This window comes from Corythoichthys intestinalis, chromosome 5 (assembly GCF_030265065.1).
Source record: "Corythoichthys intestinalis isolate RoL2023-P3 chromosome 5, ASM3026506v1, whole genome shotgun sequence".
Lineage (NCBI taxonomy): Eukaryota > Metazoa > Chordata > Actinopteri > Syngnathiformes > Syngnathidae > Corythoichthys > Corythoichthys intestinalis.
The window spans coordinates 31,156,540-31,180,306 of NC_080399.1; the positions used below are offsets into that span (position 1 = coordinate 31,156,540).

The 23,767-nt window shown below is 39.3% G+C and overlaps 3 protein-coding genes across 7 annotated transcripts; 2 read left to right on the top strand and 1 right to left on the bottom strand.

Annotated features, from left to right (window-relative positions):
• The first annotated feature begins 27 nt into the window (after positions 1–27).
• hacd3 (3-hydroxyacyl-CoA dehydratase 3) lies at positions 28–9,539 on the top strand. 2 transcript variants are annotated; one of them, XM_057835770.1, is made up of 11 exons: positions 28–224; positions 622–664; positions 740–813; positions 899–1,063; positions 1,268–1,313; positions 4,373–4,483; positions 4,559–4,686; positions 4,760–4,872; positions 6,651–6,757; positions 6,833–6,964; positions 7,033–9,536. In XM_057835770.1, the coding sequence occupies exons 1-11, from the start codon at positions 147–149 to the stop codon at positions 7,107–7,109; spliced, it is 1,074 nt and encodes a 357-aa protein (XP_057691753.1). In that variant the 5' UTR covers positions 28–146; the 3' UTR covers positions 7,110–9,536. The 2 variants fall into 2 exon arrangements, with proteins under 2 accessions (XP_057691753.1, XP_057691752.1); XM_057835769.1 differs by having other exon boundaries at positions 6,833–9,539.
• On the bottom strand, positions 3,956–15,507 carry ints14 (integrator complex subunit 14). 2 transcript variants are annotated; one of them, XM_057835768.1, is made up of 11 exons: positions 14,861–15,507; positions 14,687–14,794; positions 14,441–14,596; positions 12,297–12,415; positions 12,067–12,209; positions 11,240–11,332; positions 11,014–11,155; positions 10,727–10,860; positions 10,348–10,466; positions 9,695–9,760; positions 3,956–9,599 (listed from the first exon to the last, which is right to left on the bottom strand). In XM_057835768.1, exons 1-11 carry the CDS (start codon positions 15,080–15,082, stop codon positions 9,366–9,368), a joined length of 1,536 nt encoding a protein of 511 aa, XP_057691751.1. In that variant the 5' UTR covers positions 15,083–15,507; the 3' UTR covers positions 3,956–9,365. The 2 variants fall into 2 exon arrangements, with proteins under 2 accessions (XP_057691751.1, XP_057691750.1); XM_057835767.1 differs by having other exon boundaries at positions 3,957–9,599; positions 11,014–11,158; positions 14,861–15,503.
• On the top strand, positions 14,542–20,539 carry LOC130915743 (sodium/potassium/calcium exchanger 2-like). 3 transcript variants are annotated; one of them, XM_057835766.1, is made up of 7 exons: positions 14,542–15,154; positions 17,925–18,005; positions 18,142–18,958; positions 19,062–19,250; positions 19,490–19,579; positions 19,654–19,820; positions 19,900–20,539. In XM_057835766.1, exons 2-7 carry the CDS (start codon positions 17,977–17,979, stop codon positions 20,141–20,143), a joined length of 1,536 nt encoding a protein of 511 aa, XP_057691749.1. In that variant the 5' UTR covers positions 14,542–15,154; positions 17,925–17,976; the 3' UTR covers positions 20,144–20,539. The 3 variants fall into 3 exon arrangements, with proteins under 3 accessions (XP_057691749.1, XP_057691748.1, XP_057691747.1); XM_057835765.1 differs by having other exon boundaries at positions 14,542–15,131; XM_057835764.1 differs by having other exon boundaries at positions 17,925–18,958.
• Positions 20,540–23,767: the final 3,228 nt, after the last annotated feature.

A 23,767-nucleotide genomic window follows, 5' to 3' on the forward strand; every position in this document is an offset into this window, starting at 1 on the left:
GTCTCTTGGATGACATCGCGAGAGCGAGCCCGTTTGCGCAATGTTCGAGAGGAATGTTCTGGCGGATTGCAAGACGGTTAGCATGAGGGAGATAATTAATCACTAATTTTCTTGTTTTTAAAATTACTTGACTGGTATAAACAACGATGGCATTAACGCCACTCGTTTACTGGGCTCAACGTCACGAGGAAATCTACCTTCGGGTGGAGCTGACTGACGCTCAGGTAAGCGTGTACCTGGCATTCACTGACTGAAACAATAAAAACACTTACAACAATAATAATGGCTAAGTGTGGCATATTGTTTTGGTGCTGTGTTTGTTATTGTAGTTTTTTGTTTTCATTAGGATCTATTTAATTAAATAATTACCAGAACTCGTTTGATTGTTCGAGTAAACTAATGCACTACCATTGACGGCGATAGGCGTCGAGACCAATTTGACCCTGGTCCTGAATTGGACGTCTATCACCGTCAATGGCAGCCAATGAGTTAATGAAGTAAAAATGTTTCTTGCGATAATCTCTTCAGAACATTAGCACAATTGACAAAAAGTATAGCGAAACATTTTAAAGCTGATTATCATATGTTGCAACCTATGCTTGTTTTTATCCCTTCTTGCAGAATATTAAAGTCCACGTTGACGACAACGTGCTTCACTTTCAAGGTGACGTTCTTCATGTCTCGATGTGTTCAAGTTTATGATGGTGTTGTGTTATAATTGCATAATTCATGTGTGCAGCCCAGGGTCATGGAGCTAAAGGTCAAAATCTGTATGAATTCAACTTGGAATTTCTTTCACCCGTAAAAACACAGGTACTGTACGTATGTAGAGATCTCACTTCACGTGCGTGTCCTTGCGTCCTGCTCCTAAATAACTTTGGTGAATTTATGCGTGCAGGTGGCTCACAAGTCCACTCAGCGGCAAGTGAACATCACGGTTAAAAAAGGGCAGCGGGGCTGGTGGGAAAGGTTGACCAAACTGGAACGGAAACCGCTCTTTTTGGCTCCAGACTTTGACCGCTGGCTCGATGAATCGGACGCTGAATTGGAGATTAGGCAGAAGGTGAGTATGGCGCTTGCACTGTAGTACCTTACCATATGACTTTTTCCAGCTATGAGCCATTGCAGTCTATTTCTTTTGGTTTGTGGTTTTATCTTAATTTTAAAAAAATGTTTTTTTTTGGGAGGGGCAAAATGGAATCTCAATATATTAACTGGCAAATGTGGAAAAACGGATGTGTTCTAAACTTTCTTGTACTTTGCAAAGGAGGAGAAAAAAAACAGGCAGAAGGCTTCACAGCATGATGAGGAAGGTAAGCTGAGTTCTGCCAATTTTATTGAAATACAATGTTCCCCTCCAACTCATCGCCTCAGGAACATTTAGTGCGTTGCAGAATCAATTTTAGGAGATGTAAAACAAAGGCTTGCTAAGATTGCACTTTCAAAAGAGCATTAAATGAAAACACAAAATAAAATTTCCGAGCATTTCTTCAAATTGCAGAATTACATTTTTATTTAGAAGTAAATTAAAATACCTGAGCCTTGCCTCAAACGATATTAAAAAAAATATACATGCCTAAGTACAAAAAAAGAACAATTGGCCAACTTGCAGAGCAGAAGTCTGCTAACTAGCGGCAGCTAGTTCAGAATGCTGCAGCCAGAGTCCTCACAAATACAAGGAAACTGGACAACATTACACCGGTTTTGAAATCGTTACACTGGCTTCCAGTGAGTCAAAGGATAGACTATAAAAAACTACTGCTTGCCTACAAAACACTTAATGGCCTTGGACCAAAATACATGCTTGGTTTGTTAGATTGATATGAAACATCTAGACCCCTAAGGTCGTCTGGAACCTGTCTCCTGTATGTTCCAAGAACAAGAACCAAGCACGGTGAGGCAGCATTGCGTTATTATGCTCCTCACCTCTGGAACAAGTTACCTGAAGGTCTGAAGTTTGCTCAAACTGTTAGCTCCTTTAAATCAGGGCTAAAAACGCTTTTATTTAGCACATCATATACATAACTGTCTATATATTTCAAGCTATTTGCTTTCTATTCCTCTTGTGCTTTATCTCCATTGCTGATTTCAATTATTATTATTAGTAGTAGTAGTAGTAGTATTTTTTTTATTCTATTCATGATTAAATGCGATTTTATGTATAATTTTATTTCCTATTTCGATTGTCTGTTTTTATGTTCTATTGATTTAATGTGATTTTTATGATCTTTATATGATGTAAAGCACTTTGAATGGCCTTGTGTTGAATTGTGCTATATAAATAAATTTGCCTTGCCTATGTTATAAAATGCTTTTTAAAAAACATTTTTTTAAAATATCTTAACACACACACACACATATACATATATACAGTGGGGAGAACAAGTATTTGATACACTGCTGATTTTGCTGGTTTTCCCACTTGCAAAGCATGTAGAGGTCTGTAATTTGTATCATAAGTTCTCTTCAACTGTGAGGGACGGAATCTAATAGAAAAAAACAGAAAATCACGTTGTATGATTTTTAAATAATAAATTTGCATTTAATTGCATGAAATAAGTATTTGATACATCACAAAAATCAAACTTAATATTTGGTACAGAAACCTTTGTTTGCTATTACAGATACCAAACGTTTCCTGTAGTCCTTGACAAGGTTTGCACACACTGCAGCAGGGATTTTGGCCCACTCCTCCACGCAGATCTTCTCCAGAGCCTTCAGGTTTCGGGGCTGCTGCCTGGCAACACGGACTTTTAGCTCTCTCCATAGATTTTCTATCGGATTCAGATCTGGTGACTGGCTAGGCCACTCCAGGACCTTAAAATGCTTCTTCCGGAGCCACTCTTTAGTTGCCTTGGCTGTGTGCTTTGGGTCGTTGTCATGCTGGAAGACCCAGCCACGACCCATCTTCAGGGCTCTCACTGAAAGAAGGAGGTTGTCAGCCAAGATCTGGCGATACATAGCCCCATCCAACCTCCTCTCAATACGGTGCAATCATCCTGTACCCTTGGCGGAGAATCAGCCCCAAAAAAATGTTTCCTCCTCCATGTTTCACGGTTGGGATGGTGTTCTTGGGGTTGTACTCATCCTTCTTTTTCCTCCAAACACGACGAGCCGAGTTTAGACCAAAAAGTTCAATTTTGGTCTCATCCGACCACATGACCTTCTCCCATTGCTCCTCTGGATCATCCAGATGGTCAGTGGCAAACCTCAGACGTGTCTGGACATGCACTGGCTTCAGCAGCGGGATCTTGCATGCGCTGTAGGATTTTAATCCATGACGGCGTAATGTGTTTCCGATGGTTTTCTTCGAGACTGTGGTTCCAGCTCTTTTCAGGTCATTGACCAGGTCCTGCCGTGTAGTTCTGGGCTGATCCCTCACCTTCCTCATGATCAGTGATGCCCCACAAGGTGAGATCTTGCATGGAGCCCCAGAACGAGGCAGACTGACCGTCAACTTGAACTTCTTCCATTTTCTAATAATCGCTCCAACAGTTGTTACCTTCTCACCAAGCTGCTTGCTTATTTTCCTGTAGCCCATCCCAGCCTTGTGCAGGTCTATTATTTTATCCCTGATGTCCTTACACAGCTCTTTTGGTCTTGGCCATTGTGGAGAGGTTGGAGTTTGTTTGTTTGAGCATGTGAACAGGTGTCTTTTATACAGGTAACAAGTTCATACAGGTGCAGTTACTTCCGGTAATGAGCGGAGAACAGGAGGGGTTCTTAAAAAAGAACTGAGAGCCGAAATATTTACTAGTTGGTAAGGTATCAAATACTTATTTCATGCAGTTAAATACAAATTTATTATTTAAAAATTATACAATGTGATTTTCTGGATTTTTGTATTAGATTCCGTCCCTCACAGTTGAAGAGAACTTATGATACAAATTACAGACCTCTACATGGCTTGCAAGTGGGAAAACCAGCAAAATCGGCAGTGTATCAAATGCTTGTTCTCCCCACTGTATGTATATATATTATAATCTTAATAGTTCAAGCACACTTTCCCACAAAAAACAGCTAAATATACCTATAAACTAAATTACGAATGCATGAAAAACATTAGCTCATGTTGTTCTTAACAGGGAGCAACTGGATTCAGCCATGTTAAATGAGTTATGTTATATTCACTGCTGCCACTAGAGGGCAGTGTATCCACCCAAATCAATACAACTAAATGCGAACACTTTAAAAACAAACCATTATAACGCCACTCTAATTAAACAAATACTTGAAGCAGCAAATTTTGATTTGAAGCTTCTTTTCTAATCGAATTACTCGAGTTAACTGATTAATCGTTGCAGCACTACACTCAATCGAAAACCGATGGGTAAATGGAAGTCATACCAAATAGCTGCTTTTTGTGTTGCAGGGTTCATCAGTCTGAAAACAGTGTTTTTGTTTACATACAATTTGGTGCAATTTCTTGGCTATTCATGGATCTTCGTCAACATGACTATTCGCCTCCTCACATTTGGTCAAGGCGAGTACCGGTGTGTGTGAGTGCTTTTTCCATTCCCGTGATGACTACATTAACGCTGTGCGCATCACATTTCAGATTCCTTCTACGACACATTTCACACTATATCCGGCGTAATGTTCTTCTGCCAGATTTTCGCAGCAATTGAAGTTCTCAATGCGGCATTTGGTGTGGTCCGGACAGGTGTGATCCCAACAGTTATACAGGTCAGTCAGACAATGTGAGACATCTGTAGTTAAATGTGATACTCATTCAATATAATCTTTGCTCTATAAATAGTTGTTTGGAAGGAATTTCATCCTCTTCATCATTTTTGGTTGCTTGGAAGAAATGCAGAATAAGCCTGTGGTCTTCTTTGTTTTCTATCCGTGGAGCGCCATTGAAATATTTAGGTAGGCCACACTCAAAACTTTCATGTAGATATTTTTAACTGTCACTGTCTATAAGGTTAGTATTTGCATCTTTGGTCAACTCAAGAATCCCCTCAACCACCTTGTTATAGGCAATGATTTTTTTGAAGTTATTTTAATAGCCATCTATGATCTTTTGGGCTGGTAGAGGTAGACAAAGAAGCCAAAAAATGTATTATTTCCTCAGATTTGCAATTGACCGTATTGGCCCGAATATAAGACGTTTTTTTTTGCATTGAAATAATATTGAAAAAGAGGGGGTCGTCTTATATTCGCGGTCTAGATATTATACCGATTCACGACGCTAGATGACGCCAGATATCATTGAAGCGATGTTCTGTTACGACAAATCTCTGCTACTCTCCCCATTCACGACGCTAGATGGCGCCAGATATCATTGAAGCGATGTTCTGTCATGACAGATCTCAGCTACTAGTTTAACCAGTTTGCATTATTTTATTGCAATGTTTTTCCTTATTCAGATTTGTTTCAAGACTGCAGTTACAGTTAGACTTCACTTTGATAGATAATGCAGTTATTGCAATTTTGTTGTTTTATTACAACAGATTGGTTTATTTACATTTCAAAAACCAGAAGCCATTCATTTGCAAATGTGTTTGCACTTTACATATTGAAATGTTTACATATTAAGATTTGAATGAGGCAAAATAACATGCTTTTTCTCTCAAATATATTGTTCTAATTGTTTCAGATGTACCGTTATTATTTTCTGTATAAAAATTTATTTGAAAAAAGACTTTTTGAACACCAAACTTGAGTCTTGAAAAAGAGGGGGTTGTCATATAATCAGGGCCGTCTTATATTCGGGTATTAGTATTAGATATATATACATACATACATACATATACCTTATTTTCATGACATAGGGGCACCGTATTAAAAGGTGCAGGCTCATTTTTGGGTGACATTTTTGTCTTTAACACACAAGGCGCAAGAATTGTGAATTGTTTTAAAAAAAATTTTTAAAGGCAACGGGAGCAAAACTGAGTTCAATTGTACTTTATTAAAGAATTTAACAAAGTACTCACCCAATTTTAATCAATACTCAAATCCATCAAAGTCCTCGTTTTTTGTATCCGAAGTGAAGAGCTTGGCTAGGCTTTTTGTTTCGCATAATTGATAGCCTTGAGTTTGAAATGCGTTTACTAAGCGTCTCTTCCCTGTAGATGACATTTTTGAGGGTCTTTCGCTAAACCAATGTTGTTTAGCCTAACCCACACACTCGAACACTATCATACGCAACCTTCTCCCTTCAAGGTTCTCATGCAGCTCTCACTTACATCCGCCTATTCAAAAATTGCTCAGACAGACAGACACATTTTGGTACTCAGTCCACTCAATAGGCACACCACATTATTAGCACACCGTCCATTTTAGAGAATTTTACTTTTAGATGCACCTTATGGTTTTGAAAATATGGTATGTATGTTTGAATACAATTTCAAGTTTTGTTAAAAAAAAAAAAAAAAAAAGTTTTTAAGTCTTCATTTCATGCCGACTGGTGCTATTTGCCAGGCCACGAACAAATCAGAATGTTCACATGGGTGGGAACATTGCTCTGACACAACACAGTCTTAGGATAAAATGTCCATAAAATGAAAACAATTGCGAAATAAGGTCATGTGATAATTTTCAGAAGGTGAAGCGGGCCTGAGTAGATATTTATATTATAAATTAATATATATATTAGTCACATTAACAATTTCGACCCAGTAGCAGTAATGACACTTTTGCTGCAGGTATCCATTCTACATGCTGGAATGCTTTAATACAGAGTGGAAACTCCTGACATGGCTGCGATACTCCCTTTGGATACCCCTCTACCCATTAGGTGCTCTCGCCGAGGGTATGTTTGTGTTCACTGCTCTGAAAGTTGATAAACGACAAAAGACAAATACAGTACAAATTTGCCACCCCACAGCTGTTGCCGTGATACAGTCCATCCCCATCTTTGACGAGAGCAACCTGTTCAGCATTCCTCTACCCAAGGCCATCGGCACTTCTGTGAAATTTTCCTATGTTTTGCGCGTACATCTCGCTCTCTTGTTTCTAGGTAAGCTTAAAATAAATTTCTTGAAACTGCATTCAAAAGTTAATTGTCTCGTTCATTTGTTCTGTCAGGACTTTTTATCAACTTTCGTCATCTCTACAAACAAAGGCAGAGGCGGCTCAGGACCAAGAAGAGGAAGGCTCAGTGAATAATTGCCTTGGCACCTGTTTATTGCCTATAAATTATTTTCTTGAGACAGTTTTATTATATCGGCGCCTTTCATTGTCTGCTAAACTTCCTTCCTGCTGTTGATTTGCAAATTTTGTTTGAGGGTCTGCCAACTACAACTTTAAGAGTTCTACTATATGTCTATTTGTTTAATGCAAAGTTTTGTTATTTCCTTCAAGGTGAAAACGTCTTTCAAATTTTACATGCCACTGAGGAGTAGGATTGGGTTTCGTTTGTGTTTTCTCCAATACCGGTTACTACTTGCTACTTTTTAAAACTGTTCCAGTGCTTGAACAATTGTTGAACAGATACATAAAAAATAATAATAATAAATAAAAATAAAAAAAAAATAAAAAACAGACCCTTAAATTTACAGTGCTAAATTAAATTTAGGAGTATATCTTTCAAAAATGATAAATACAAGTAACGTAACATTAATAAATCAATCTAAAATAAAATTTACACATTTTTATTTTGTGTGTGCTGCCTGGCTGTATTTAGTTTAGCGCGACGCTTGTTTACAGAACAAACAGGCTGGCTAAAAAAAAAAAAAAAGTTATTTGGTCTGTTTACTGGCAGTTGCTTTGGAACTGATACTGGGTTTTGGTTGGTACCCCTACAGAGGATTGTTAATAACCCTGTCAGGTTTCAATGATTAAAGTACTGCATATAAAAATGAGGCTATTTTTAGCCACATTTTCAGCATTGCTATTTACATGTATAATGTATTTTAAATAATCTATTTAGTTTTCAAGGTCTTTTAGACTTTAGTCATAGTTGTACTGTATTTTGTATTCATTTTCTGTAATTGTCACGAATCCTATTTTTGCTGGCCTGTATTATACCTCATCAGTGTATAAGAATCCTATAACTCAGCAAAAACTGCTACTTTTGTTACCACTATTTCTTATATTAGGAGTGGTGGCAGTGACTAATCACATTGTATCGTGGAATACAATGTATACACCTTATAGAACTTGTATATTGTTTTTTTTCTTGTAAAAATTGGTTGCATCTTAAGTCCAAAAATTACAGAAATGCTATTTTAGCCATTTTAAAGTGTTATTGGTGGTCATAGTTTCTGTTTTCGATCATTTTTTAAAATTAACATGTTATTTTACTTTTTCATTAAAAAATATATTTGGGGGGGAAAAAAAGTATAATTGAAATGTGGCATCAAAATAGGTGGAAATCTCAAGTTGGGTCATGTAGGCCACAATATTAACATATGGTATACAAGTGTGGCCTACATGACCCAAAATGTGATGTCCACATATGTGTACGCCAGGTCTGTCATTTATCTTCTGTGCAGCTCATCTTCACGAAGGTCGTGATTTAAAGAGCTTATCTCAGCTATCGATTAGCAGAAAGCTGGGTTTTGAGCACCTCGAAAGGTGGAAAAGCGCTATACAAGTATAACACCATTTAACATTTACACCCGGAATTAGTTGCCAGCCAATCACAGGGCAAGAGGAGACAACCATTCACACATAAATCCACCTAAGGATAATTTGGGAGTTTCAATCAGCCTGCCCTTTATGTTTATATATGTTATCTGCATGGTCTTAAAAAGTTTTAAAAAAAAGTCAAATCCAATAATTTGAATTTAAGGCCTTAAAATGTCAAATTCTCCAAAAATATAAAAGATCTTAAAAATCTATTGACATTACTACTACTAGTAGTACTTTGTGTTCATTTGAATCACAGTGTGAAAGAGCAGGGAATAAATTCATATACTGCACTTTGCAAGTAACTCCAGGCCTCAAATTTTCCTTTAAATCTTTTGTACATTTTTTTTGCCGGTATCGATGTTGAATGGGTCTTAAATTTTGTTTTGGTCTTTAAAAGTATTAAATTTGGCTTGTTGAACCCTGCAGACACCCTGATATATCTTGCATAACCTAGGTACCACAGGACTTATCTTGTGGTTTATGGTGTTGAACGTCACTGCCTCATACCTTATTTGCAGTGCAGTAAATTCCAACAACGATGCTATGATAACACAATGCCAATCACTGTTAAAATGGGAATAATTAGTGTGCTGGCATACCAAATGTTGTCACTCACGGGTGTTTCATTAAAATGCATTGGTGTTCACGCTTCAACTGTGACAGTGATTTGACACACTTTACTAATAAGAAGTATAAAAAATATTTTACAAGAGAATATTTTTTAGGAGCGAGTGTTTTCCCTCTATTGTCCGCAGTGCATTTTTCAACCAAGTCAGAGAGATCGTTCAGTTTGAGAAGTCTGTGTGCATGGGAACAATGTTGTGGTCAAAAGCGGCATATTGGGAGTCCCCGGTACTGGCCAGCTTGAGTTGCTGTGCTGCGTGCGAGAGCTGGAAAGCGGCATCGGGGTGAGCAGAGTCAGGCAGCAATGTGCATTCCCGCTCCAGCAACTCAGCCACTCCCTTGAGGAGGTCCCAGAATCCAAATGCTAATGCAGCCTTACGAAGGCGGTTCAGCTCCTGGGAGAATATCAGAAATAAATGGTTAGCAAAAAAATAAATTAAAATGGGAAGAGAATGTATGCAATGCAGTTTTTTTTTTTTTTTTTTTTTACCTTGTAGAAGGTCTGTGTTTTATCGGGTAGTTTTCTTGCATTCCTCAGAATCTTTTGCACATCCGTCTGAAATTAGTACAAAACGACCTTAAAATATTTTAACTTAAAAGGGTTTAAAAACAAAAATAAGTGAATGGGTGATTTCCTGTAAATCACAAACATGAAGTTGTTTTCCCCCATTAAGGACCTTACATTCCTTTTAATCACTTCAGTTTAACAATCCCATAAGGTCTTCAGTAATAACGATTAAAATGTCAATGTTAAAACACGACTTATTTTCGTACCTTTTTCGTTCCTATCACCCCGAGCTGTTTTCATTTTTCCCAACCCCATAACGACAGCCATTTTAACTGACTCTTAAAAGACGCACATAATTTTGTCATTAGACATACTGTAAGATCAAACTACCAAATGAAATAATAGAATATCTTCTTTACTGAGAAAAACAGCAGTTTGATTCCATTAAAATTTTGTTTTGAACTCATTTGCTGCCATTGACAGCAATACTCCAAGCGCTCATATCTGAAATGAATTAGATGCCTATTGACAGTGAATGAGTTAAGTAACCAGGGTAACGTTTTGGAACATGAGCCTTATCTTCAAAACTAACGAGAAACCTTTATGAAAATGGCCAACAAGCAGGAGAACTTCACCTGTAGTCCGCTGGCTTTAATCCACACAGTGACATTCTGCGCATAGCTTCTTTTGACGGGCGGCTGCACAGGGAAAGGACTTTTACTGTCATCCTCTCCGTAAGGATTTTCTACTGCCTCTAAAAGATAGGAAGAGCTGAAGTTATTTTTCAGTATAAAGGGTGACTGCGGCAGCCGTAAATTGACATTGATGTAGGGATTATATTGATTATATTCCTGATTATGTTCACGCAGCGGAGCGTGGAGGACCTTTGTCCTAGAGGAAAGTGTGCTAAAAGTAAGTGTGTCACAAGTGAAAGTTTACAATGTTTCAATAAGGGAGTATGAGGTGAATGAATGCATTGGAAAAAATGGAACATCATTTGCGTGGGGGCATTACCTGAGATTGGTCCCAAATGAGTGATCTTTCCCAGCCAAGGCAAAGGCTCAGTACTGGGTTCAAACAGTGACATCATCAGATTGGATTTCTTCTTGCTGTCTGCTTGGGAGTACAGCATGCCGAACCATTCGGGCCTAGTACAAGCAGACCAGCTTGAACTACTACGGTAATCATTTAACACACCTTTAATATCTCTCGATTGGTGTCTTTAAACTAATACTATATAGCAAGAATGTCACAAGAAGTATATTTAGTGATAATATAGACTGAAATTTCTCGACTCTCACCCTAATTGGACAAGTGCCACCATACCCTCCACTTTTAGGCTGCCATGTAAGAGCACGCAAAAGTTTGGACTTTTCCCTGCCATTTGACTCGCAGACACTTCCTCTTCCAGCTCATCAGCAGCGCCTGTGCCAACGTCCTCAACTTCTGAGACAAAGTCAAAATTCAGTGTTTAACACAGTCACTCCGCAATTTGGCATCCTGAACCGCCGATTGGCATGCACATACCTTTGTTGACAGCAATAGGTAGTACTAAGTGTCTGGATATGACAGGAGGACTGGATATGTCAGCTATTTCAATAAAACCCACAATTTCCAAATCTGCAACAAATAGAACACCATGCCCATTTACAAAAAAAAAAAAAACTTTAAATGCATATTATTACACTTTTGAAAAACTGGAGTCCATACTTACAACAAAATAAACAGTGTATTACCTATTTGGCCCGAATATAAGACGGCCCTGATTATAAGACGACCCACTCTTTTTCAAGACTCAAGTTTGAAAAAAGACTTTTTGAACACCAAATGAATTTTTACACAGAAAATAATTACAGTACATCTGCAAAAAAAATATAACAATATATTTGAGAGAAAAAGCATGTTATTTTGCCTCATTCAAATCTTAATATCTGAACCTTTAAATATGTAAACTAAAGTGTGCAATCACATTCATAAATGAAATTTGAATGGCTTCTGGTTTTTAAATGTAAATAAACCAATCTATTGTGATAAAACACCAAAACTGCAAAAACTGCAATAACCATCAAAGTGAGGTTTAACTAACTGTAGCCTTGAAAGAAATTTGAATAAGGAAAAACATTGCAATAAAATAATCCAAACTGGTTAAACTTGAGTGTAGCTGAGATCTGTAATGACAGAACATTACTCAAGTTCAGCATTCGCTTCAATGATATCTAGCGTCGGGAATGGGTATAATGTCTAGACCGCGAATAAAAGACGACCCCCACTTTGTCAGTCTTATTTCAATGCAAAAAACACCGTCTCATATTCGGGCCAATACGATAATCCTCTACTATTATAGTGGAAGATACCTGTGCTGACATTTCGAGCTAGAGGTTCCACCTCCTCATCCACCACGACGGGTTCAGGTCGAGGGAACACCTGAACGTCTGCGGACAAGTTCCCACAGTGCAAAACCGCATGGAAGGGACAGTATGCCCTGTCAATTAATCTCCTGGAGACACACAAACAGAGTAAAAATGTCATCATGTAAACATGGCAGTACATTACTGCAGAATCCTTAAACAGACACCAGCCCTACCCAAACATGGCTTGCACACCCTGCATGCACAGAGGACCCTCCACGGTGAAGACCTGACCATCCCCACCACTGAGACTAAGAAGCTCTTCCCATTTGTCCAAAGCACCAGTTGCCTGTAACTGAAATTCAGGAACAAATAACACTATTACAACAAATGTAATTTTATTTACAAACCTGCCTACTCACCCAGTCCAAGAGGACAGGCAGGGACGCTGTATAAGGGTGAAAAAGGATAGTGATTCTAAGGACCCATGCCCTGATGGGGGCCCACAAAGAAAATTAGAACATTAGGTAATTGTTTGCAAATTCAAATATTAATCATTATCATTTTAATAGGAATAAAACGAATGGTTTCGTTTACTTGTTTTGTTTTTGGCAAAAAGTAAACACCCAGAGAGCATATGTACTGCTAGCCCCAACCCCCGTATTTTCATTAAATGGTTTGGTCCGCCCTTCTTTCGATCAGACCGGGAGCAGAGTGGTGCGCATTTACACCACTCAATTGCCCCTTTCCCACTGGCCAAAAAAAACATGTCAACACACTAACAATCGGCTTTTGGTGGCAGTGGGAAAGGTGCAGCGACCCGCCTCGACCCGTGTCAATCAACCCGCCAAGCGACCCGCGTTAAAATCACCTCGGCTCTGATCATCATGCAGTGTGAAAGCAAAACGCCGGGTCAACAGTCAACAACCTAATCTACGTGGTGACGTAGGCTATTACGTGATCCACATACGGCGAACAGTCGGTGTAGCAGCGTTAGCAATACCCATAACAGATGAAACAAAGGTTCTTCTCCTCTTTCTGTGACTTGCACGACTCCTTTCAATTTCAAACCAAAATTCACGTCGCCTACGTTGCCTCAGCACAAGCAGAGTGTTGATCCTTTGCTGCATTTCGTCCATTTTGAGGGCAGTAAAAAGCATGAAAACAGAGAACACAAACAGAAAGGAGGCTTCCATGTTGCTCTGCATTGTTTACTTCCTTGAACTGAATTTCGGTCGCACTTGTCGACGCGCATCTTAGCGTGGTGACGTCACGTAACCTTACGCACGGCTGAGGAGGGGTGGGGGGTTAGACGGGTGAAAAAAAAAAAAAAGACACGTTTTTTTTTGTCAATGGGAAAGGTGCCAAATGCTAATTCCTAGTGGGTTGCATCGGCTTGGAAAAAAACGCGCATTGACCCACTAGTTTCAGTGGGAAAGTGGCAAATGACTCGAAGTGCCGCGGTACTGTAGAAATGTTTTCAAAACGGGTTTTCAAAAGAGGAAAGAAAAAGCAAAACAGGAGATGGATAGAAAAGACCAACAGGATGTGACAAAGTACTTCACAAAGGAAGGTTGGTGTCTTGTGTCAGTGTAGTGCTGAAAATTAACCTGTTATCTTAGCTCCAAAGCGAGGTCCCAGCTCACTCCGTAAGAAATTCGGGATTTTCCCGGCCTCAATGAGCGCTCTGCACCCATTCAAAAACATGAATTCCAAATAATGACGGCATTTTTTGGTATCCTACAGATGTTGAAAGTTGGTGTGGAAATTTTCTTTTTTAAAATCGGCTTGAATCCAGTTTGTCAATAATTTATTGAATTTAGTTTGTCATCAATTGAATTTAGTTTGTTAACCTCGCTTCGGAGCTGTAGCCTATAGTGGAGATCGCAAATTTCCAGATGAGGCTAAGCCTACTCCATAATGAAATCTCCTCACACTAAAACAGTTGTGTACTGTAATGTATACTGTAGTATAGTTAAGTTCAAACAAAACATTTATTCTAAGTCATTCATTATGGCATTTGCTTTGAGAATATTTCTAATAAACATACATTTAGATCGTAAAAGATGGCCTTCAGTACATTTCTTATAAATGATGTCAGTCTATTCGTTATTGCTCTATACACTGTATGTTTACTGAAAAATATTTTCATCTTAAATTAATGCAGAAAATGCACAAATGAGTTTGTAAAGATTCACCAGAATGCAGGAAATTATGTAGTTGATACTCTAAATGTGTGTGTGTGTGTCCCGGCACTAGTAGTGGGGCCCAAAGTGATATCTTTTCATGGGACCCAAAATCCCTGGCAGCGCCGCTGAGGACTGGACACTTTAATGATAGGATGGAACATGTACGTGCGTGAGAAGTCTGAATTAAATACCTCATCTGTGTTGGCGACACACATGATGAACATTTTGGTGGGGAATGGGAAGGGCAGAGGGAACTTCTTCTCGTCCCCCCGGTGGCGCAACGATTGAAGTGAATGGCGCAGGGAGCCTTTTCCAATACCGAGAGACCCGTCGGTCACCAGCACCACCTTAAGGGCACAATGGGGAACAACATCAACAAAAAGTATGGAGGTTCAAAAACCGCGCGGGGACGTCAACTAAACAGGTGGATATTCTACCTGACAGGGACAGGCACTGCCCCACTCTTGCTGCACTACGTTGCTGACCCCATTCAAAGCGGACTCCACGCACGTCTTGTCATAGTCCTCCAGGTTGCTGAGGGCGTCCTACATAGGAAGTAGAATTAATACACAGAGGACCACCTTCTCGGACTGAACACGTTTGGGTTGTACCTGTAAAGCGTTATAATCTCTGGTGAAGGGCACCAAGAGTTCCCAGAGGGAGGAGAAGGCCATAAGTGCGGTGAACTCCAAACGATAGTTGGAGGCCATGTGCTCGAATAACATATTAAGGCCGTGGACTGCCAAGTTCTTCCTCTGGAACTCCTCGCTGATGTCCTGCGACACTGGTCTCGTCATGGACAAGGACGCGTCCATTAACACCACAGTAGGCATGATTTACTGCTGGTAGAGAACTCGACGAGAAATGAATGGGGAGAAAACGGCAAGTTTCAAACGGAACACAAGGTTTGCTAAGTAGACGCTAGCGTTCATCTTCATCACAAAATGCTAACTACATTTTAGTCATACAATAAGTTTGTTTGATTGTAAAGCCGTTAAGTATGATATTAAATGAAATGGGCGCTTCGTGCTGAGCTGTTCTCTAATGAGTACGTTTGTTTTGTTGCTAAATGCTTCGTCGTTTGGAACCTTTGGTTGCCTTTGTCAGTAAGCTATTCTGTTGTGGCCGCACTATATGTTTTGCGCATGCGCGAAGGGCCAGCCATTCCTCTCAGGCATGACGTTGAAGTGTGCACTTTATTTTTCTGTCCGACTAAACAACCAATTAAGATAAATAGTTCCCATAATATCCCATCACGGGTTAAATGCTTTCAAATTGAACCCGGTCAAGTGTGCAACAATCAAAATAGTTAAATTACCATTCTACAGTTGAATGTTTAGAATTTAAAACAAACTCTGTATTTCTTAATTGTGATGATCATGCTCCATTGGGGGAAATGAAATATGTACCCAATTTTTATAGATAGATATACATTTTTATGAACATACTCATTGTCCAAATCACAACACAACGCAAGCAAGATATTAAAAAAATAAAATAAAATAACAAGTGGACTTCAGTACACAACACTGGGTCTCCTAGCGAACCCCCAGATAGCAGACCTACATTGAAAAGATGTTGGATCAACATTCCGCTTTCGATCTTGTATAATCAAAACGTCACTTTTGCACCCTCAATTAATGTTATTGCAACGTTGAAATCCGTACAAAACCTAAACGTTATTTCGATTAGGGGTGTGACAAAATATTGAAATGGTGATATATCGTGATACTTTGTATCCCAAAAGGTTATTGATACGCTCCTGTCAAGAATCGAGATATCGTTTTAAAAAGGTGTCAATAAAAAAAATATATATATAAATAAAAAGGCTGCCACTGAAGGTGCTCGACACCCAATCCATTTAGACTGGGAACGTTTGTTCATTCAAAACCAGAGCATTCAGTCATTCGATCCGATTTTACAGGTCACTTGCTTTTCATTTTAGGGCATTTACAGGTCATTTCCTGTTGGGTTTGAGTCACTGCCTATTCATTTGGGTGATTCCCAGGTCACTTCCTGTTCTGTAATGCAAAATAAACAGCAAGTGACCCATAAAATACCCCAAAATCAACAAGAAGTAACTGAAAATCAACAGGTAAATGACCTTAAATGGCCCAAAATTACTCATCGCCTGGCATTGGCTGCCACTGATGGCCATATACATTCAATCCGTTTGAAGTGGGAGGGATGGCACCCTCCCAGTTCAAATGGTTTGGACGTCTACTAGTGATAAACTCATTCCAATTCACAGCAGAAGCTTGTTTTTCTCTTTATCAGTTTTTTGTAGAATATCCTAGAAGGATTTCCTGACCAATGTATCGAAAATCGTTGTATCACTATATCGTCAGATCATCGTTATCGTGAGCTTTGTATTGCAAATCGTATCGTATCGTGAGGTACCAAGAGGTTCCCACTCCTAATTTCGATTATTGGTAATATTGGAACAACATTGAATCAATGTTATGTTTTCGACCACCGCTCATCCATAATTCAAAGACTTTTCAATCACATTTCCCGGTCACTCATAAATCAACTATTTGTCAACATTAGTTCATCAACTATAAAACAATGTTAATCCAACCATCGCCTGACATACCATCGAACAACGTTGTTTCAACGTCACTTGACGTCGAAAATTTCGATGTCAACCATACAGATGATTTTGATGGAGAATCAACGTTTATTCAATGTCGGTCTGCTATCTGGGCCACTTTTAAAAGGCACATACTGTATACCAGTGCTTCCAAAACCATGACCAGTAGCATGTAAAGCTGCACAAATTGTTAGTCAGGCCCAACATAATCACATTTGTTTTAACCATTCAGACAACTAATAAAATTAAACATAAGTTCCCTTAAAACAGACTGGAGGGTGTTCACCCGAGCTGCTACAAACATATCTGAAGCATTGGTCCATCTGGGCCTTTTCACCAAGATTCTCAAAGAGTCATTATGCCACTTGCAGTCTCTGAAAACCTGCTTTGTTATAATTAGACCACAGATGCGCAGTGTAGAGGGTGTACAATAGGCCTTAAAAAGGGCCACCTTGACCTCATCAGAGCATTGACCAAATTTACGGGAAAGGATATTAGCTTGGACATATCTAGAACGACACTGACGAAATATGTCCTCATTGTCTGTCAGCGTGTCGGTGATCATGTGACTAAGATATTTAGGACTTTAACACTTGACCTGCCAACTTAAAGTCAGGGGAGACCATCATAACAACACTCTTAGCATCATTATATTTTATCTTGTGTAGGTCCCCGTACCTGGCACACAAAGTGAGCAGCTGCTGAAGACCAGCTGAACTCGAGCTAAAAAGCACACAGTCGTCTGCATACAAAAAATGGTTCACCACCAACCCACCAGCAGTTTTACACCTACTTAACTGCTTTGACAGACCATTCATATAAAAATTTAATAAAATTGGAGATAAGATGCTCCCCTGTCTAACCCCATTGGTGACGTGGAAGGGGGCAGATACACAGTCACCCCACTTCACCTGCATAGTTTGGTGTGCATACCAGTATGACAGAATTCTTATAATGACATTAGAAATACCCGTGTGCGTATATGTGTGTGTTCATATATACTGAATAACTATGTGTGTGTGTTTTGCAGTAGTTAAGAATAAGAATAGCATCTTTACAACAGACTTTTCTTTTATCTACAGGGTGAATATATCAGTTAAACTATAATTTTCCGGTTCCAAGGCCCGCATACAGATGAGAGACAACACTCAAATTCACCTTAGGTAGGAACTGAGCCCAAGAGACTAAACTGCTCCACCTTCTTGAATTGTTTTTTTGTTGTTGTTGATCAGATAAAATGTATTTTGAACAAAAAAGACACTTGCAGCTATTTTTCTTTCTTGCTGCTCTCTTCTTCAGTTTGTATGACACTTTGCCCAGCCCACAGAATGGTAAAGAGGGTAAGAAGGCCTCAAGTAAAAGCACAGAAAGTGCTCCTTTCGCTGGCACATTACAGACTCAAAGCCGAACAGGACTGCAGTTGCATGGGTATCAGCAAACAACTATGGCCTCGCTATCAACTTCAAATCAGCACCCGATCAATGGGCGCCTCGCTTTTGGAACCACCGTCACTCCACCTTCCTCTAGTGATGCTCCTCACTTGCAGGGACAATTCCCCAAGGATCCCTTTACCAACCAGGGGCGCAGACAAGGCTGGGTAGTACTCCATATCCTTGGTATGATCTACATGTTTGCGTCACTTGCTTTTCTGTGCAATGAGTTCTTTGTTCCTGCAATGGAGGTCATCATAGACGAGTTTGACATCTCTGACGACGTGGCTGGAGCTACCATCATGGCAGCTTCGAGATCGTTCTCCAAGCTGTTCACCGCTGTTGTAGCAGTTTTCATCTCCCAGAAGAATGTGGGAATAGGCACGGTTGTTGGCTCAGCAGTTTTCAACATTCTTTTTGTGACTGGACTGTGCGCTTTAACATCACGGGAGGTTCTTCAGTTGAGCAAGTGGCCTTTTTTCAGAGATGTGACCTTCTACACAGTGGATCTTGTCCTACTTGCCATCTGTTACTTGGATAATGTCATCATGTGGTGGGAGAGTACGTTGCTGGTGACAAGCTACATTTTATATTTAGTTTTTATGAAGTTTAATGTACAAATTAAATCAGCAATGAAGATGCAGCTCCTGAAAGAAACAAACAGTTTTGAAATGGTTTCCGGTGAGGTAAGCACTCCTACAGTAAAATATAATCATCCTATTTGAGGTCAATAGGTTTTTCTAAGCTTTTGTTTTTTGAAATATGCTAATTATGTACTTTTTGCCCTAGGAATATGCAATTAGAGGTCGTCCAGAGTTAGAAAGTAAAAAGAATGAGCGCACTAACAATAGAAACAAGAAACAAGAGGAGCCTGTTTCTTTAAAATGGCCAAACACTCCATACAAACAAGCCACATTTATTTTCCTGTTACCCATAAAACTTCCTCTGTGCCTCACCATTCCTGATGTGCGCAAACAGGTAAAACACACACAAGCACACACATCCTCAGCTCGGCCCAGTTAACAGGATTGACCTTATTTTTTAGACAGCTATTACACTATTTAGTGTACAATTGTTTTTCATAATACTGTATGTTCCCTTCGCGTAAATAACGCTGTCAATCAAAAGTTAGAATTCTGACATTTCGTATGATGTGTGCTTACATTGGAATGGGACACATTAAAGCGTCACTAACATTTATAATTTACATCCATAAGAATTTTAGAAAATTCTTTATGATCACGCTGCTGAGCTCCATTCTATGGATTACAGTCTTGTCCTATCTCATGGTTTGGTGGGCCCACCAGGTCAGTCAGATTCTTTAGTTTATAATGCTTTTGAAGTAGAAATAGAATCAATCTGAACCCTGTTTTCCTCTCAGGTCGGCGAAACCTTTAGCATCCCAGCAGAGATTATGGGCCTGACTGTCCTGGCTGCAGGCACATCCATTCCAGACATCATCACCAGCGTGATCGTGGCCCGTAAAGGCCTCGGCGACATGGCCACGGCCAGTTTAGTGGGCAATAACATATTTAACATCACTATATGGTGAGCCTCTGGAACCATTTCAAATGTTACATTTCACTGATGGTGGATTATCAACACATTTCCTTTAACTTTTAACAAGTCTGCCTCTGCCGTGGCTGCTGTACTCACTCATCCACGGTTTGCTTCCTGTGGCCGTCAACAGCGATGGGCTTTCCTGTGCCGTTGCCCTCCTCTTCCTCATGCTTCTCTTCTTCATCATCTCCATTGTTTCCTGTAAATGGAAGCTTGACAAGGTTTTGGGTTTCATCATGCTGCTGTTTTACATAATCTTTGTGGTGCTCAGTATGACGCTGCACTTTCGCTTTCCGGTGTGCCCTGTTTAAATTGGCATAAGGTTTAAAATCATTGCACTCAACTATCTGCATGTACATTTTAAAATTCTGACAATTATATAAATTAGTTGACGAGAATATTGTCATTGAAATAAATATTTCTCATCATTGACACAAAGAATTCACGTGCATTAAATGACACATAACCAACACCATCAATGAAACTAATCATATCAAAATTTTATTATAATATTGATGAAAGTAACAAATTGGGGACTGAAATTTATATTACTACAATCGAGTGAATAAAATCAATGTATTTTTTTTTTTATGTTCACATATGCGCAATACATATTCAAAATATATATTTTTCAAGCTATGATCATGCCTGTTTTACTTGTTTATTATATGTAGTTCCTACAGTGGGGCAAATAAGTATTTAGTCAACCACTACTGTAATTGTGCAAGTTCTCCCACTTGAAAATATTAAAGAGGCCTGTAACTCAACAAGAGTAAACCTTAACCATGAGAGACAGAGAGTGGGGAAAAAAAAACAGAAAATCACATTGTTTGATTTTTAAAGAATTTATTTGCAAATCATGGTGCAAAATAAGCATTTGGTCTACCAAAAGTTCATCTCAATACTTTGTTATGTACCCTTTGTTGGCAATAACGGAGACCAAAGGTTTTCTGTAACTCTTCACAAGCTTTTCACACACTTGCTGGTATTTTGGCCCATTCCTCCATGCAGATCTCCTCTAGAGCAGTGATCTTTTGGTGCTGTCGTTGGGCAACACGGACTTTCAACTCCCTCCTCACCCCGTGGTGTCAAAATGATAACAAGAACGGGGAGCAAAAATCCCAGAACCACACGGGGGTACCTAGTGAATGACCTATAGAGAGCTGGGACCACAGTAACAACAGTAACACAATGCGCCGCCAGGGACTCAAATCCTGCACTGCCAGACGTGTCCCCCTGCTGAAGAAAGTACACGTAAAGGCCCGTCTGCGGTTCGCTAGAGAGCATTTGGATGATCCAGAAGAGGACTGGGAGAATGTGTTATGGTCAGATGAAACCAAAATAGAACTTTTTGGGTTAAAACGCAGGTTCTCTTGTTTGGAGGAAAAAGAATACTGAACTTTACCATACCCAGTGTGAAGCATGGGGGTGGAAACATCATGCTTTGGGGCTGTTTTTCTGCAAAGGGTCCAGGACGACTGATCTGTGTAAAGGAAAGAATGAATGGGGCCATGTATCAAGAGATTTTGAGTGAAAATCTCCTTCCATCAGCAAGGGCATTGAAAATGAGACGTGGCTGGGTCTTTCAGCATGACAATGATCCCAAACACACAGCCAGAGCAACAAAGGAGTGGCTTCGTAAGAAGCATTAAAAGATCCTGGAGTGGCTTAGCCAGTCTCCAAGTCTCAACCCCATAGAAAATCTGCGGAGGGAGTTGAAAGTCCGTGTTGCCCAACGACAGCCCCAAAACATCACTGCTCTAGAGAAGATCTGCATGGAGGAATGGGCCAAAATACCAGCAACAGTGTGTGAAAAGCTTGTGAAGAGTTACGAAAACGTTTGGCCTCCGCTATTGCCAACAAAGGGTACATAACAAAGTATTGAGATGAACTTTTGGTATTTACCAAATATTTATTTTCCACCATGATTTGCAAATAAATTCTTTATAAATCAAACAATGTGATTTTGTTTTTTTTTTCTCTCCACATTCTGTTTCTCATGGTTGCGGTTTACCTATGTTGTCAATTACAGGCCTATCTAATATTTTCAAGTGGGAGAACTTGCACAATTAGTGGTTGACTAAATACTTATTTACCCCACTGTATATACAAGCACAAAGTGTTATACACTACCATTCAAAAGTTTGAGGTCACTTAGAAATTTCCTCCTTTTTAAAAGCACAGTTTTTTTTTCAATGGAAATAAAATTAAGCTAATCATTATTAATGTGGTAAATTACTATTCGAGCTGGAAACGTCTGGTTTTAATGGAATATCTACGTGGTTTTTGTAAAGAGGCCCATTTACATCACTCCAGTGTTCTAATGGTACATTGTGCTTGCTAGTTGCCGAAGAAGGATAATAGATAAGAAAACCTTGTGCAATTATCTTGGCACAGCTCAAAACAGTTTAGGTGGTTAGAGAAGCTATAAAACTGATCTTCATTTGAGGTATCTGGAGCATCACGTTTGTGGGTTTGATTAAACTCTTAAAATGGGCAGAAAAACATAACTTTCACTTAACTTGACAATCTGTTCTTAGAAATGAAGGATATTCCATAAGAGAAATTGTCAAGAAATTGAAGATTTACAATAACGCTGTGTACCACTCCCATCAGAGAGCAGCAAAAACAAGATCTAACCAGAGTAGAAAGAGAAGTGGGAGGCCCCATTGCACAACCAAGCAAGAAGACAAGTACGTAAGAGTCTCTAGTTTGAGAAATTGATGCCTCACAGGTTCTCATCCAGCAGCTTCATTAAATAGTACTTGTAAAACGCCAGTGTCAATGTCGACAGTGAAGAGACGACTCCGGGATGCTGGCTTTCAGGGCAGCGTGGCAAAAAAAAAAAAAAAAGCCATATCTGAGACAGGCTAATAAAAGGAAACGATTAATATGGGCAAAAGAACACAAACATTGGACAGAGGAAGATTAGATAAAGTGTTATGGACAGACGAATCATAGTTTGAGGTGTTTGGACTTTGGATCAAACAAAAGAACATTTGTGAGATGCAGAACAACTGAAAAGATGCTGGTAGAGTGCCTGATACCATCTGTCACCCATGGTGAAGGTAATGTGATGGTCTGGGGTTGCTTTGGTGCTGGTAAAGTTGGAGATTTGTACCAGATCAACGGGATTTTAAATAGGGAAGGCTATCGCTCAATTTTGCAGCGCCTTGCCATACCCTGTGGACAACGCTCGATTGGATTCAATTTCATCCGACAACATGACAATGACCCAAAGCACAACTTCAAATTATGCGAGAACTATTTAGGCAAGAAGCAGGCAGCTGGTATTGTATCTGTAATGGAGTGACCAATATAGTCAACAGATCTCCAACCCATTGAGCTGTTGTGGGAGCAGCTTGACCGTATGGTACGCAAGAAATGCCCATCAAGCCAATCCAACTTGTGGGAGGTGCTTCTGGAAGTGTGGAGTGAAGTTTCTCCAGATTACCTCAACAAATTAACAGCTAGTATGTAATTGGCCTGCAAAACTAATTGTTGCAAAGGGAGCATTCTTTGATAAAAGCAAAGTTTGAAGGAGAAAATTATTTCAAATAAAATTCCTTATTTCTAACCTTGTCAATGTCTTGACAATATTTTCTATTCATTTTGCAACTCATTTGAAAAATATAAGTGTGACTATAGAAGAAAAACACAAAATTGTCCGGGTGACCCCAAACTTTTGAACAGTAGTGTATATATTTTTTTATAGTACTAAAACTTTTTACATGGTTTCTGTGCATTACTTTGACATTAAGAAGTTTCAATAATAAATACTTTTTGGGGAATTCTTCATTCAATTCCAGTACCAAAATGGATGGAGCAATGAAATAAATGTTTTGCAATTTAAAGAGAACTGCCTGTTGAAATACAGTGCTAAGCAAAAGTTTGGGCACCCCTGATCATTTTGATTATTTTCCTCTGTAAATCAC

Bases quoted from the DNA above. Each gene is read 5' to 3' on its own strand.
- hacd3 (XM_057835769.1), top strand. From the start codon at position 147: ATGGCATTAACGCCACTCGTTTACTGGGCTCAACGTCACGAGGAAATC. The intron at 665-739 runs GTGACGTTCTTC...TCATGTGTGCAG, and splicing joins CAACGTGCTTCACTTTCAAG to CCCAGGGTCATGGAGCTAAA. The intron at 1,314-4,372 runs GTAAGCTGAGTT...TTTGTGTTGCAG, and splicing joins TTCACAGCATGATGAGGAAG to GGTTCATCAGTCTGAAAACA.
- ints14 (XM_057835767.1), bottom strand. From the start codon at position 15,082: ATGCCTACTGTGGTGTTAATGGACGCGTCCTTGTCCATGACGAGACCA. The intron at 10,861-11,013 runs GTGAGAGTCGAG...TGCTTGTACTAG, and splicing joins GTGGCACTTGTCCAATTAGG to GCCCGAATGGTTCGGCATGC. The intron at 9,761-10,347 runs GTGAAGTTCTCC...TACTAATTTCAG, and splicing joins TTAAAGCCAGCGGACTACAG to ACGGATGTGCAAAAGATTCT.
- LOC130915743 (XM_057835764.1), top strand. From the start codon at position 18,080: ATGTATTTTGAACAAAAAAGACACTTGCAGCTATTTTTCTTTCTTGCT. The intron at 19,251-19,489 runs GTAAAACACACA...TACATCCATAAG, and splicing joins TTCCTGATGTGCGCAAACAG to AATTTTAGAAAATTCTTTAT. The intron at 19,580-19,653 runs GTCAGTCAGATT...TTTTCCTCTCAG, and splicing joins TGGTTTGGTGGGCCCACCAG to GTCGGCGAAACCTTTAGCAT.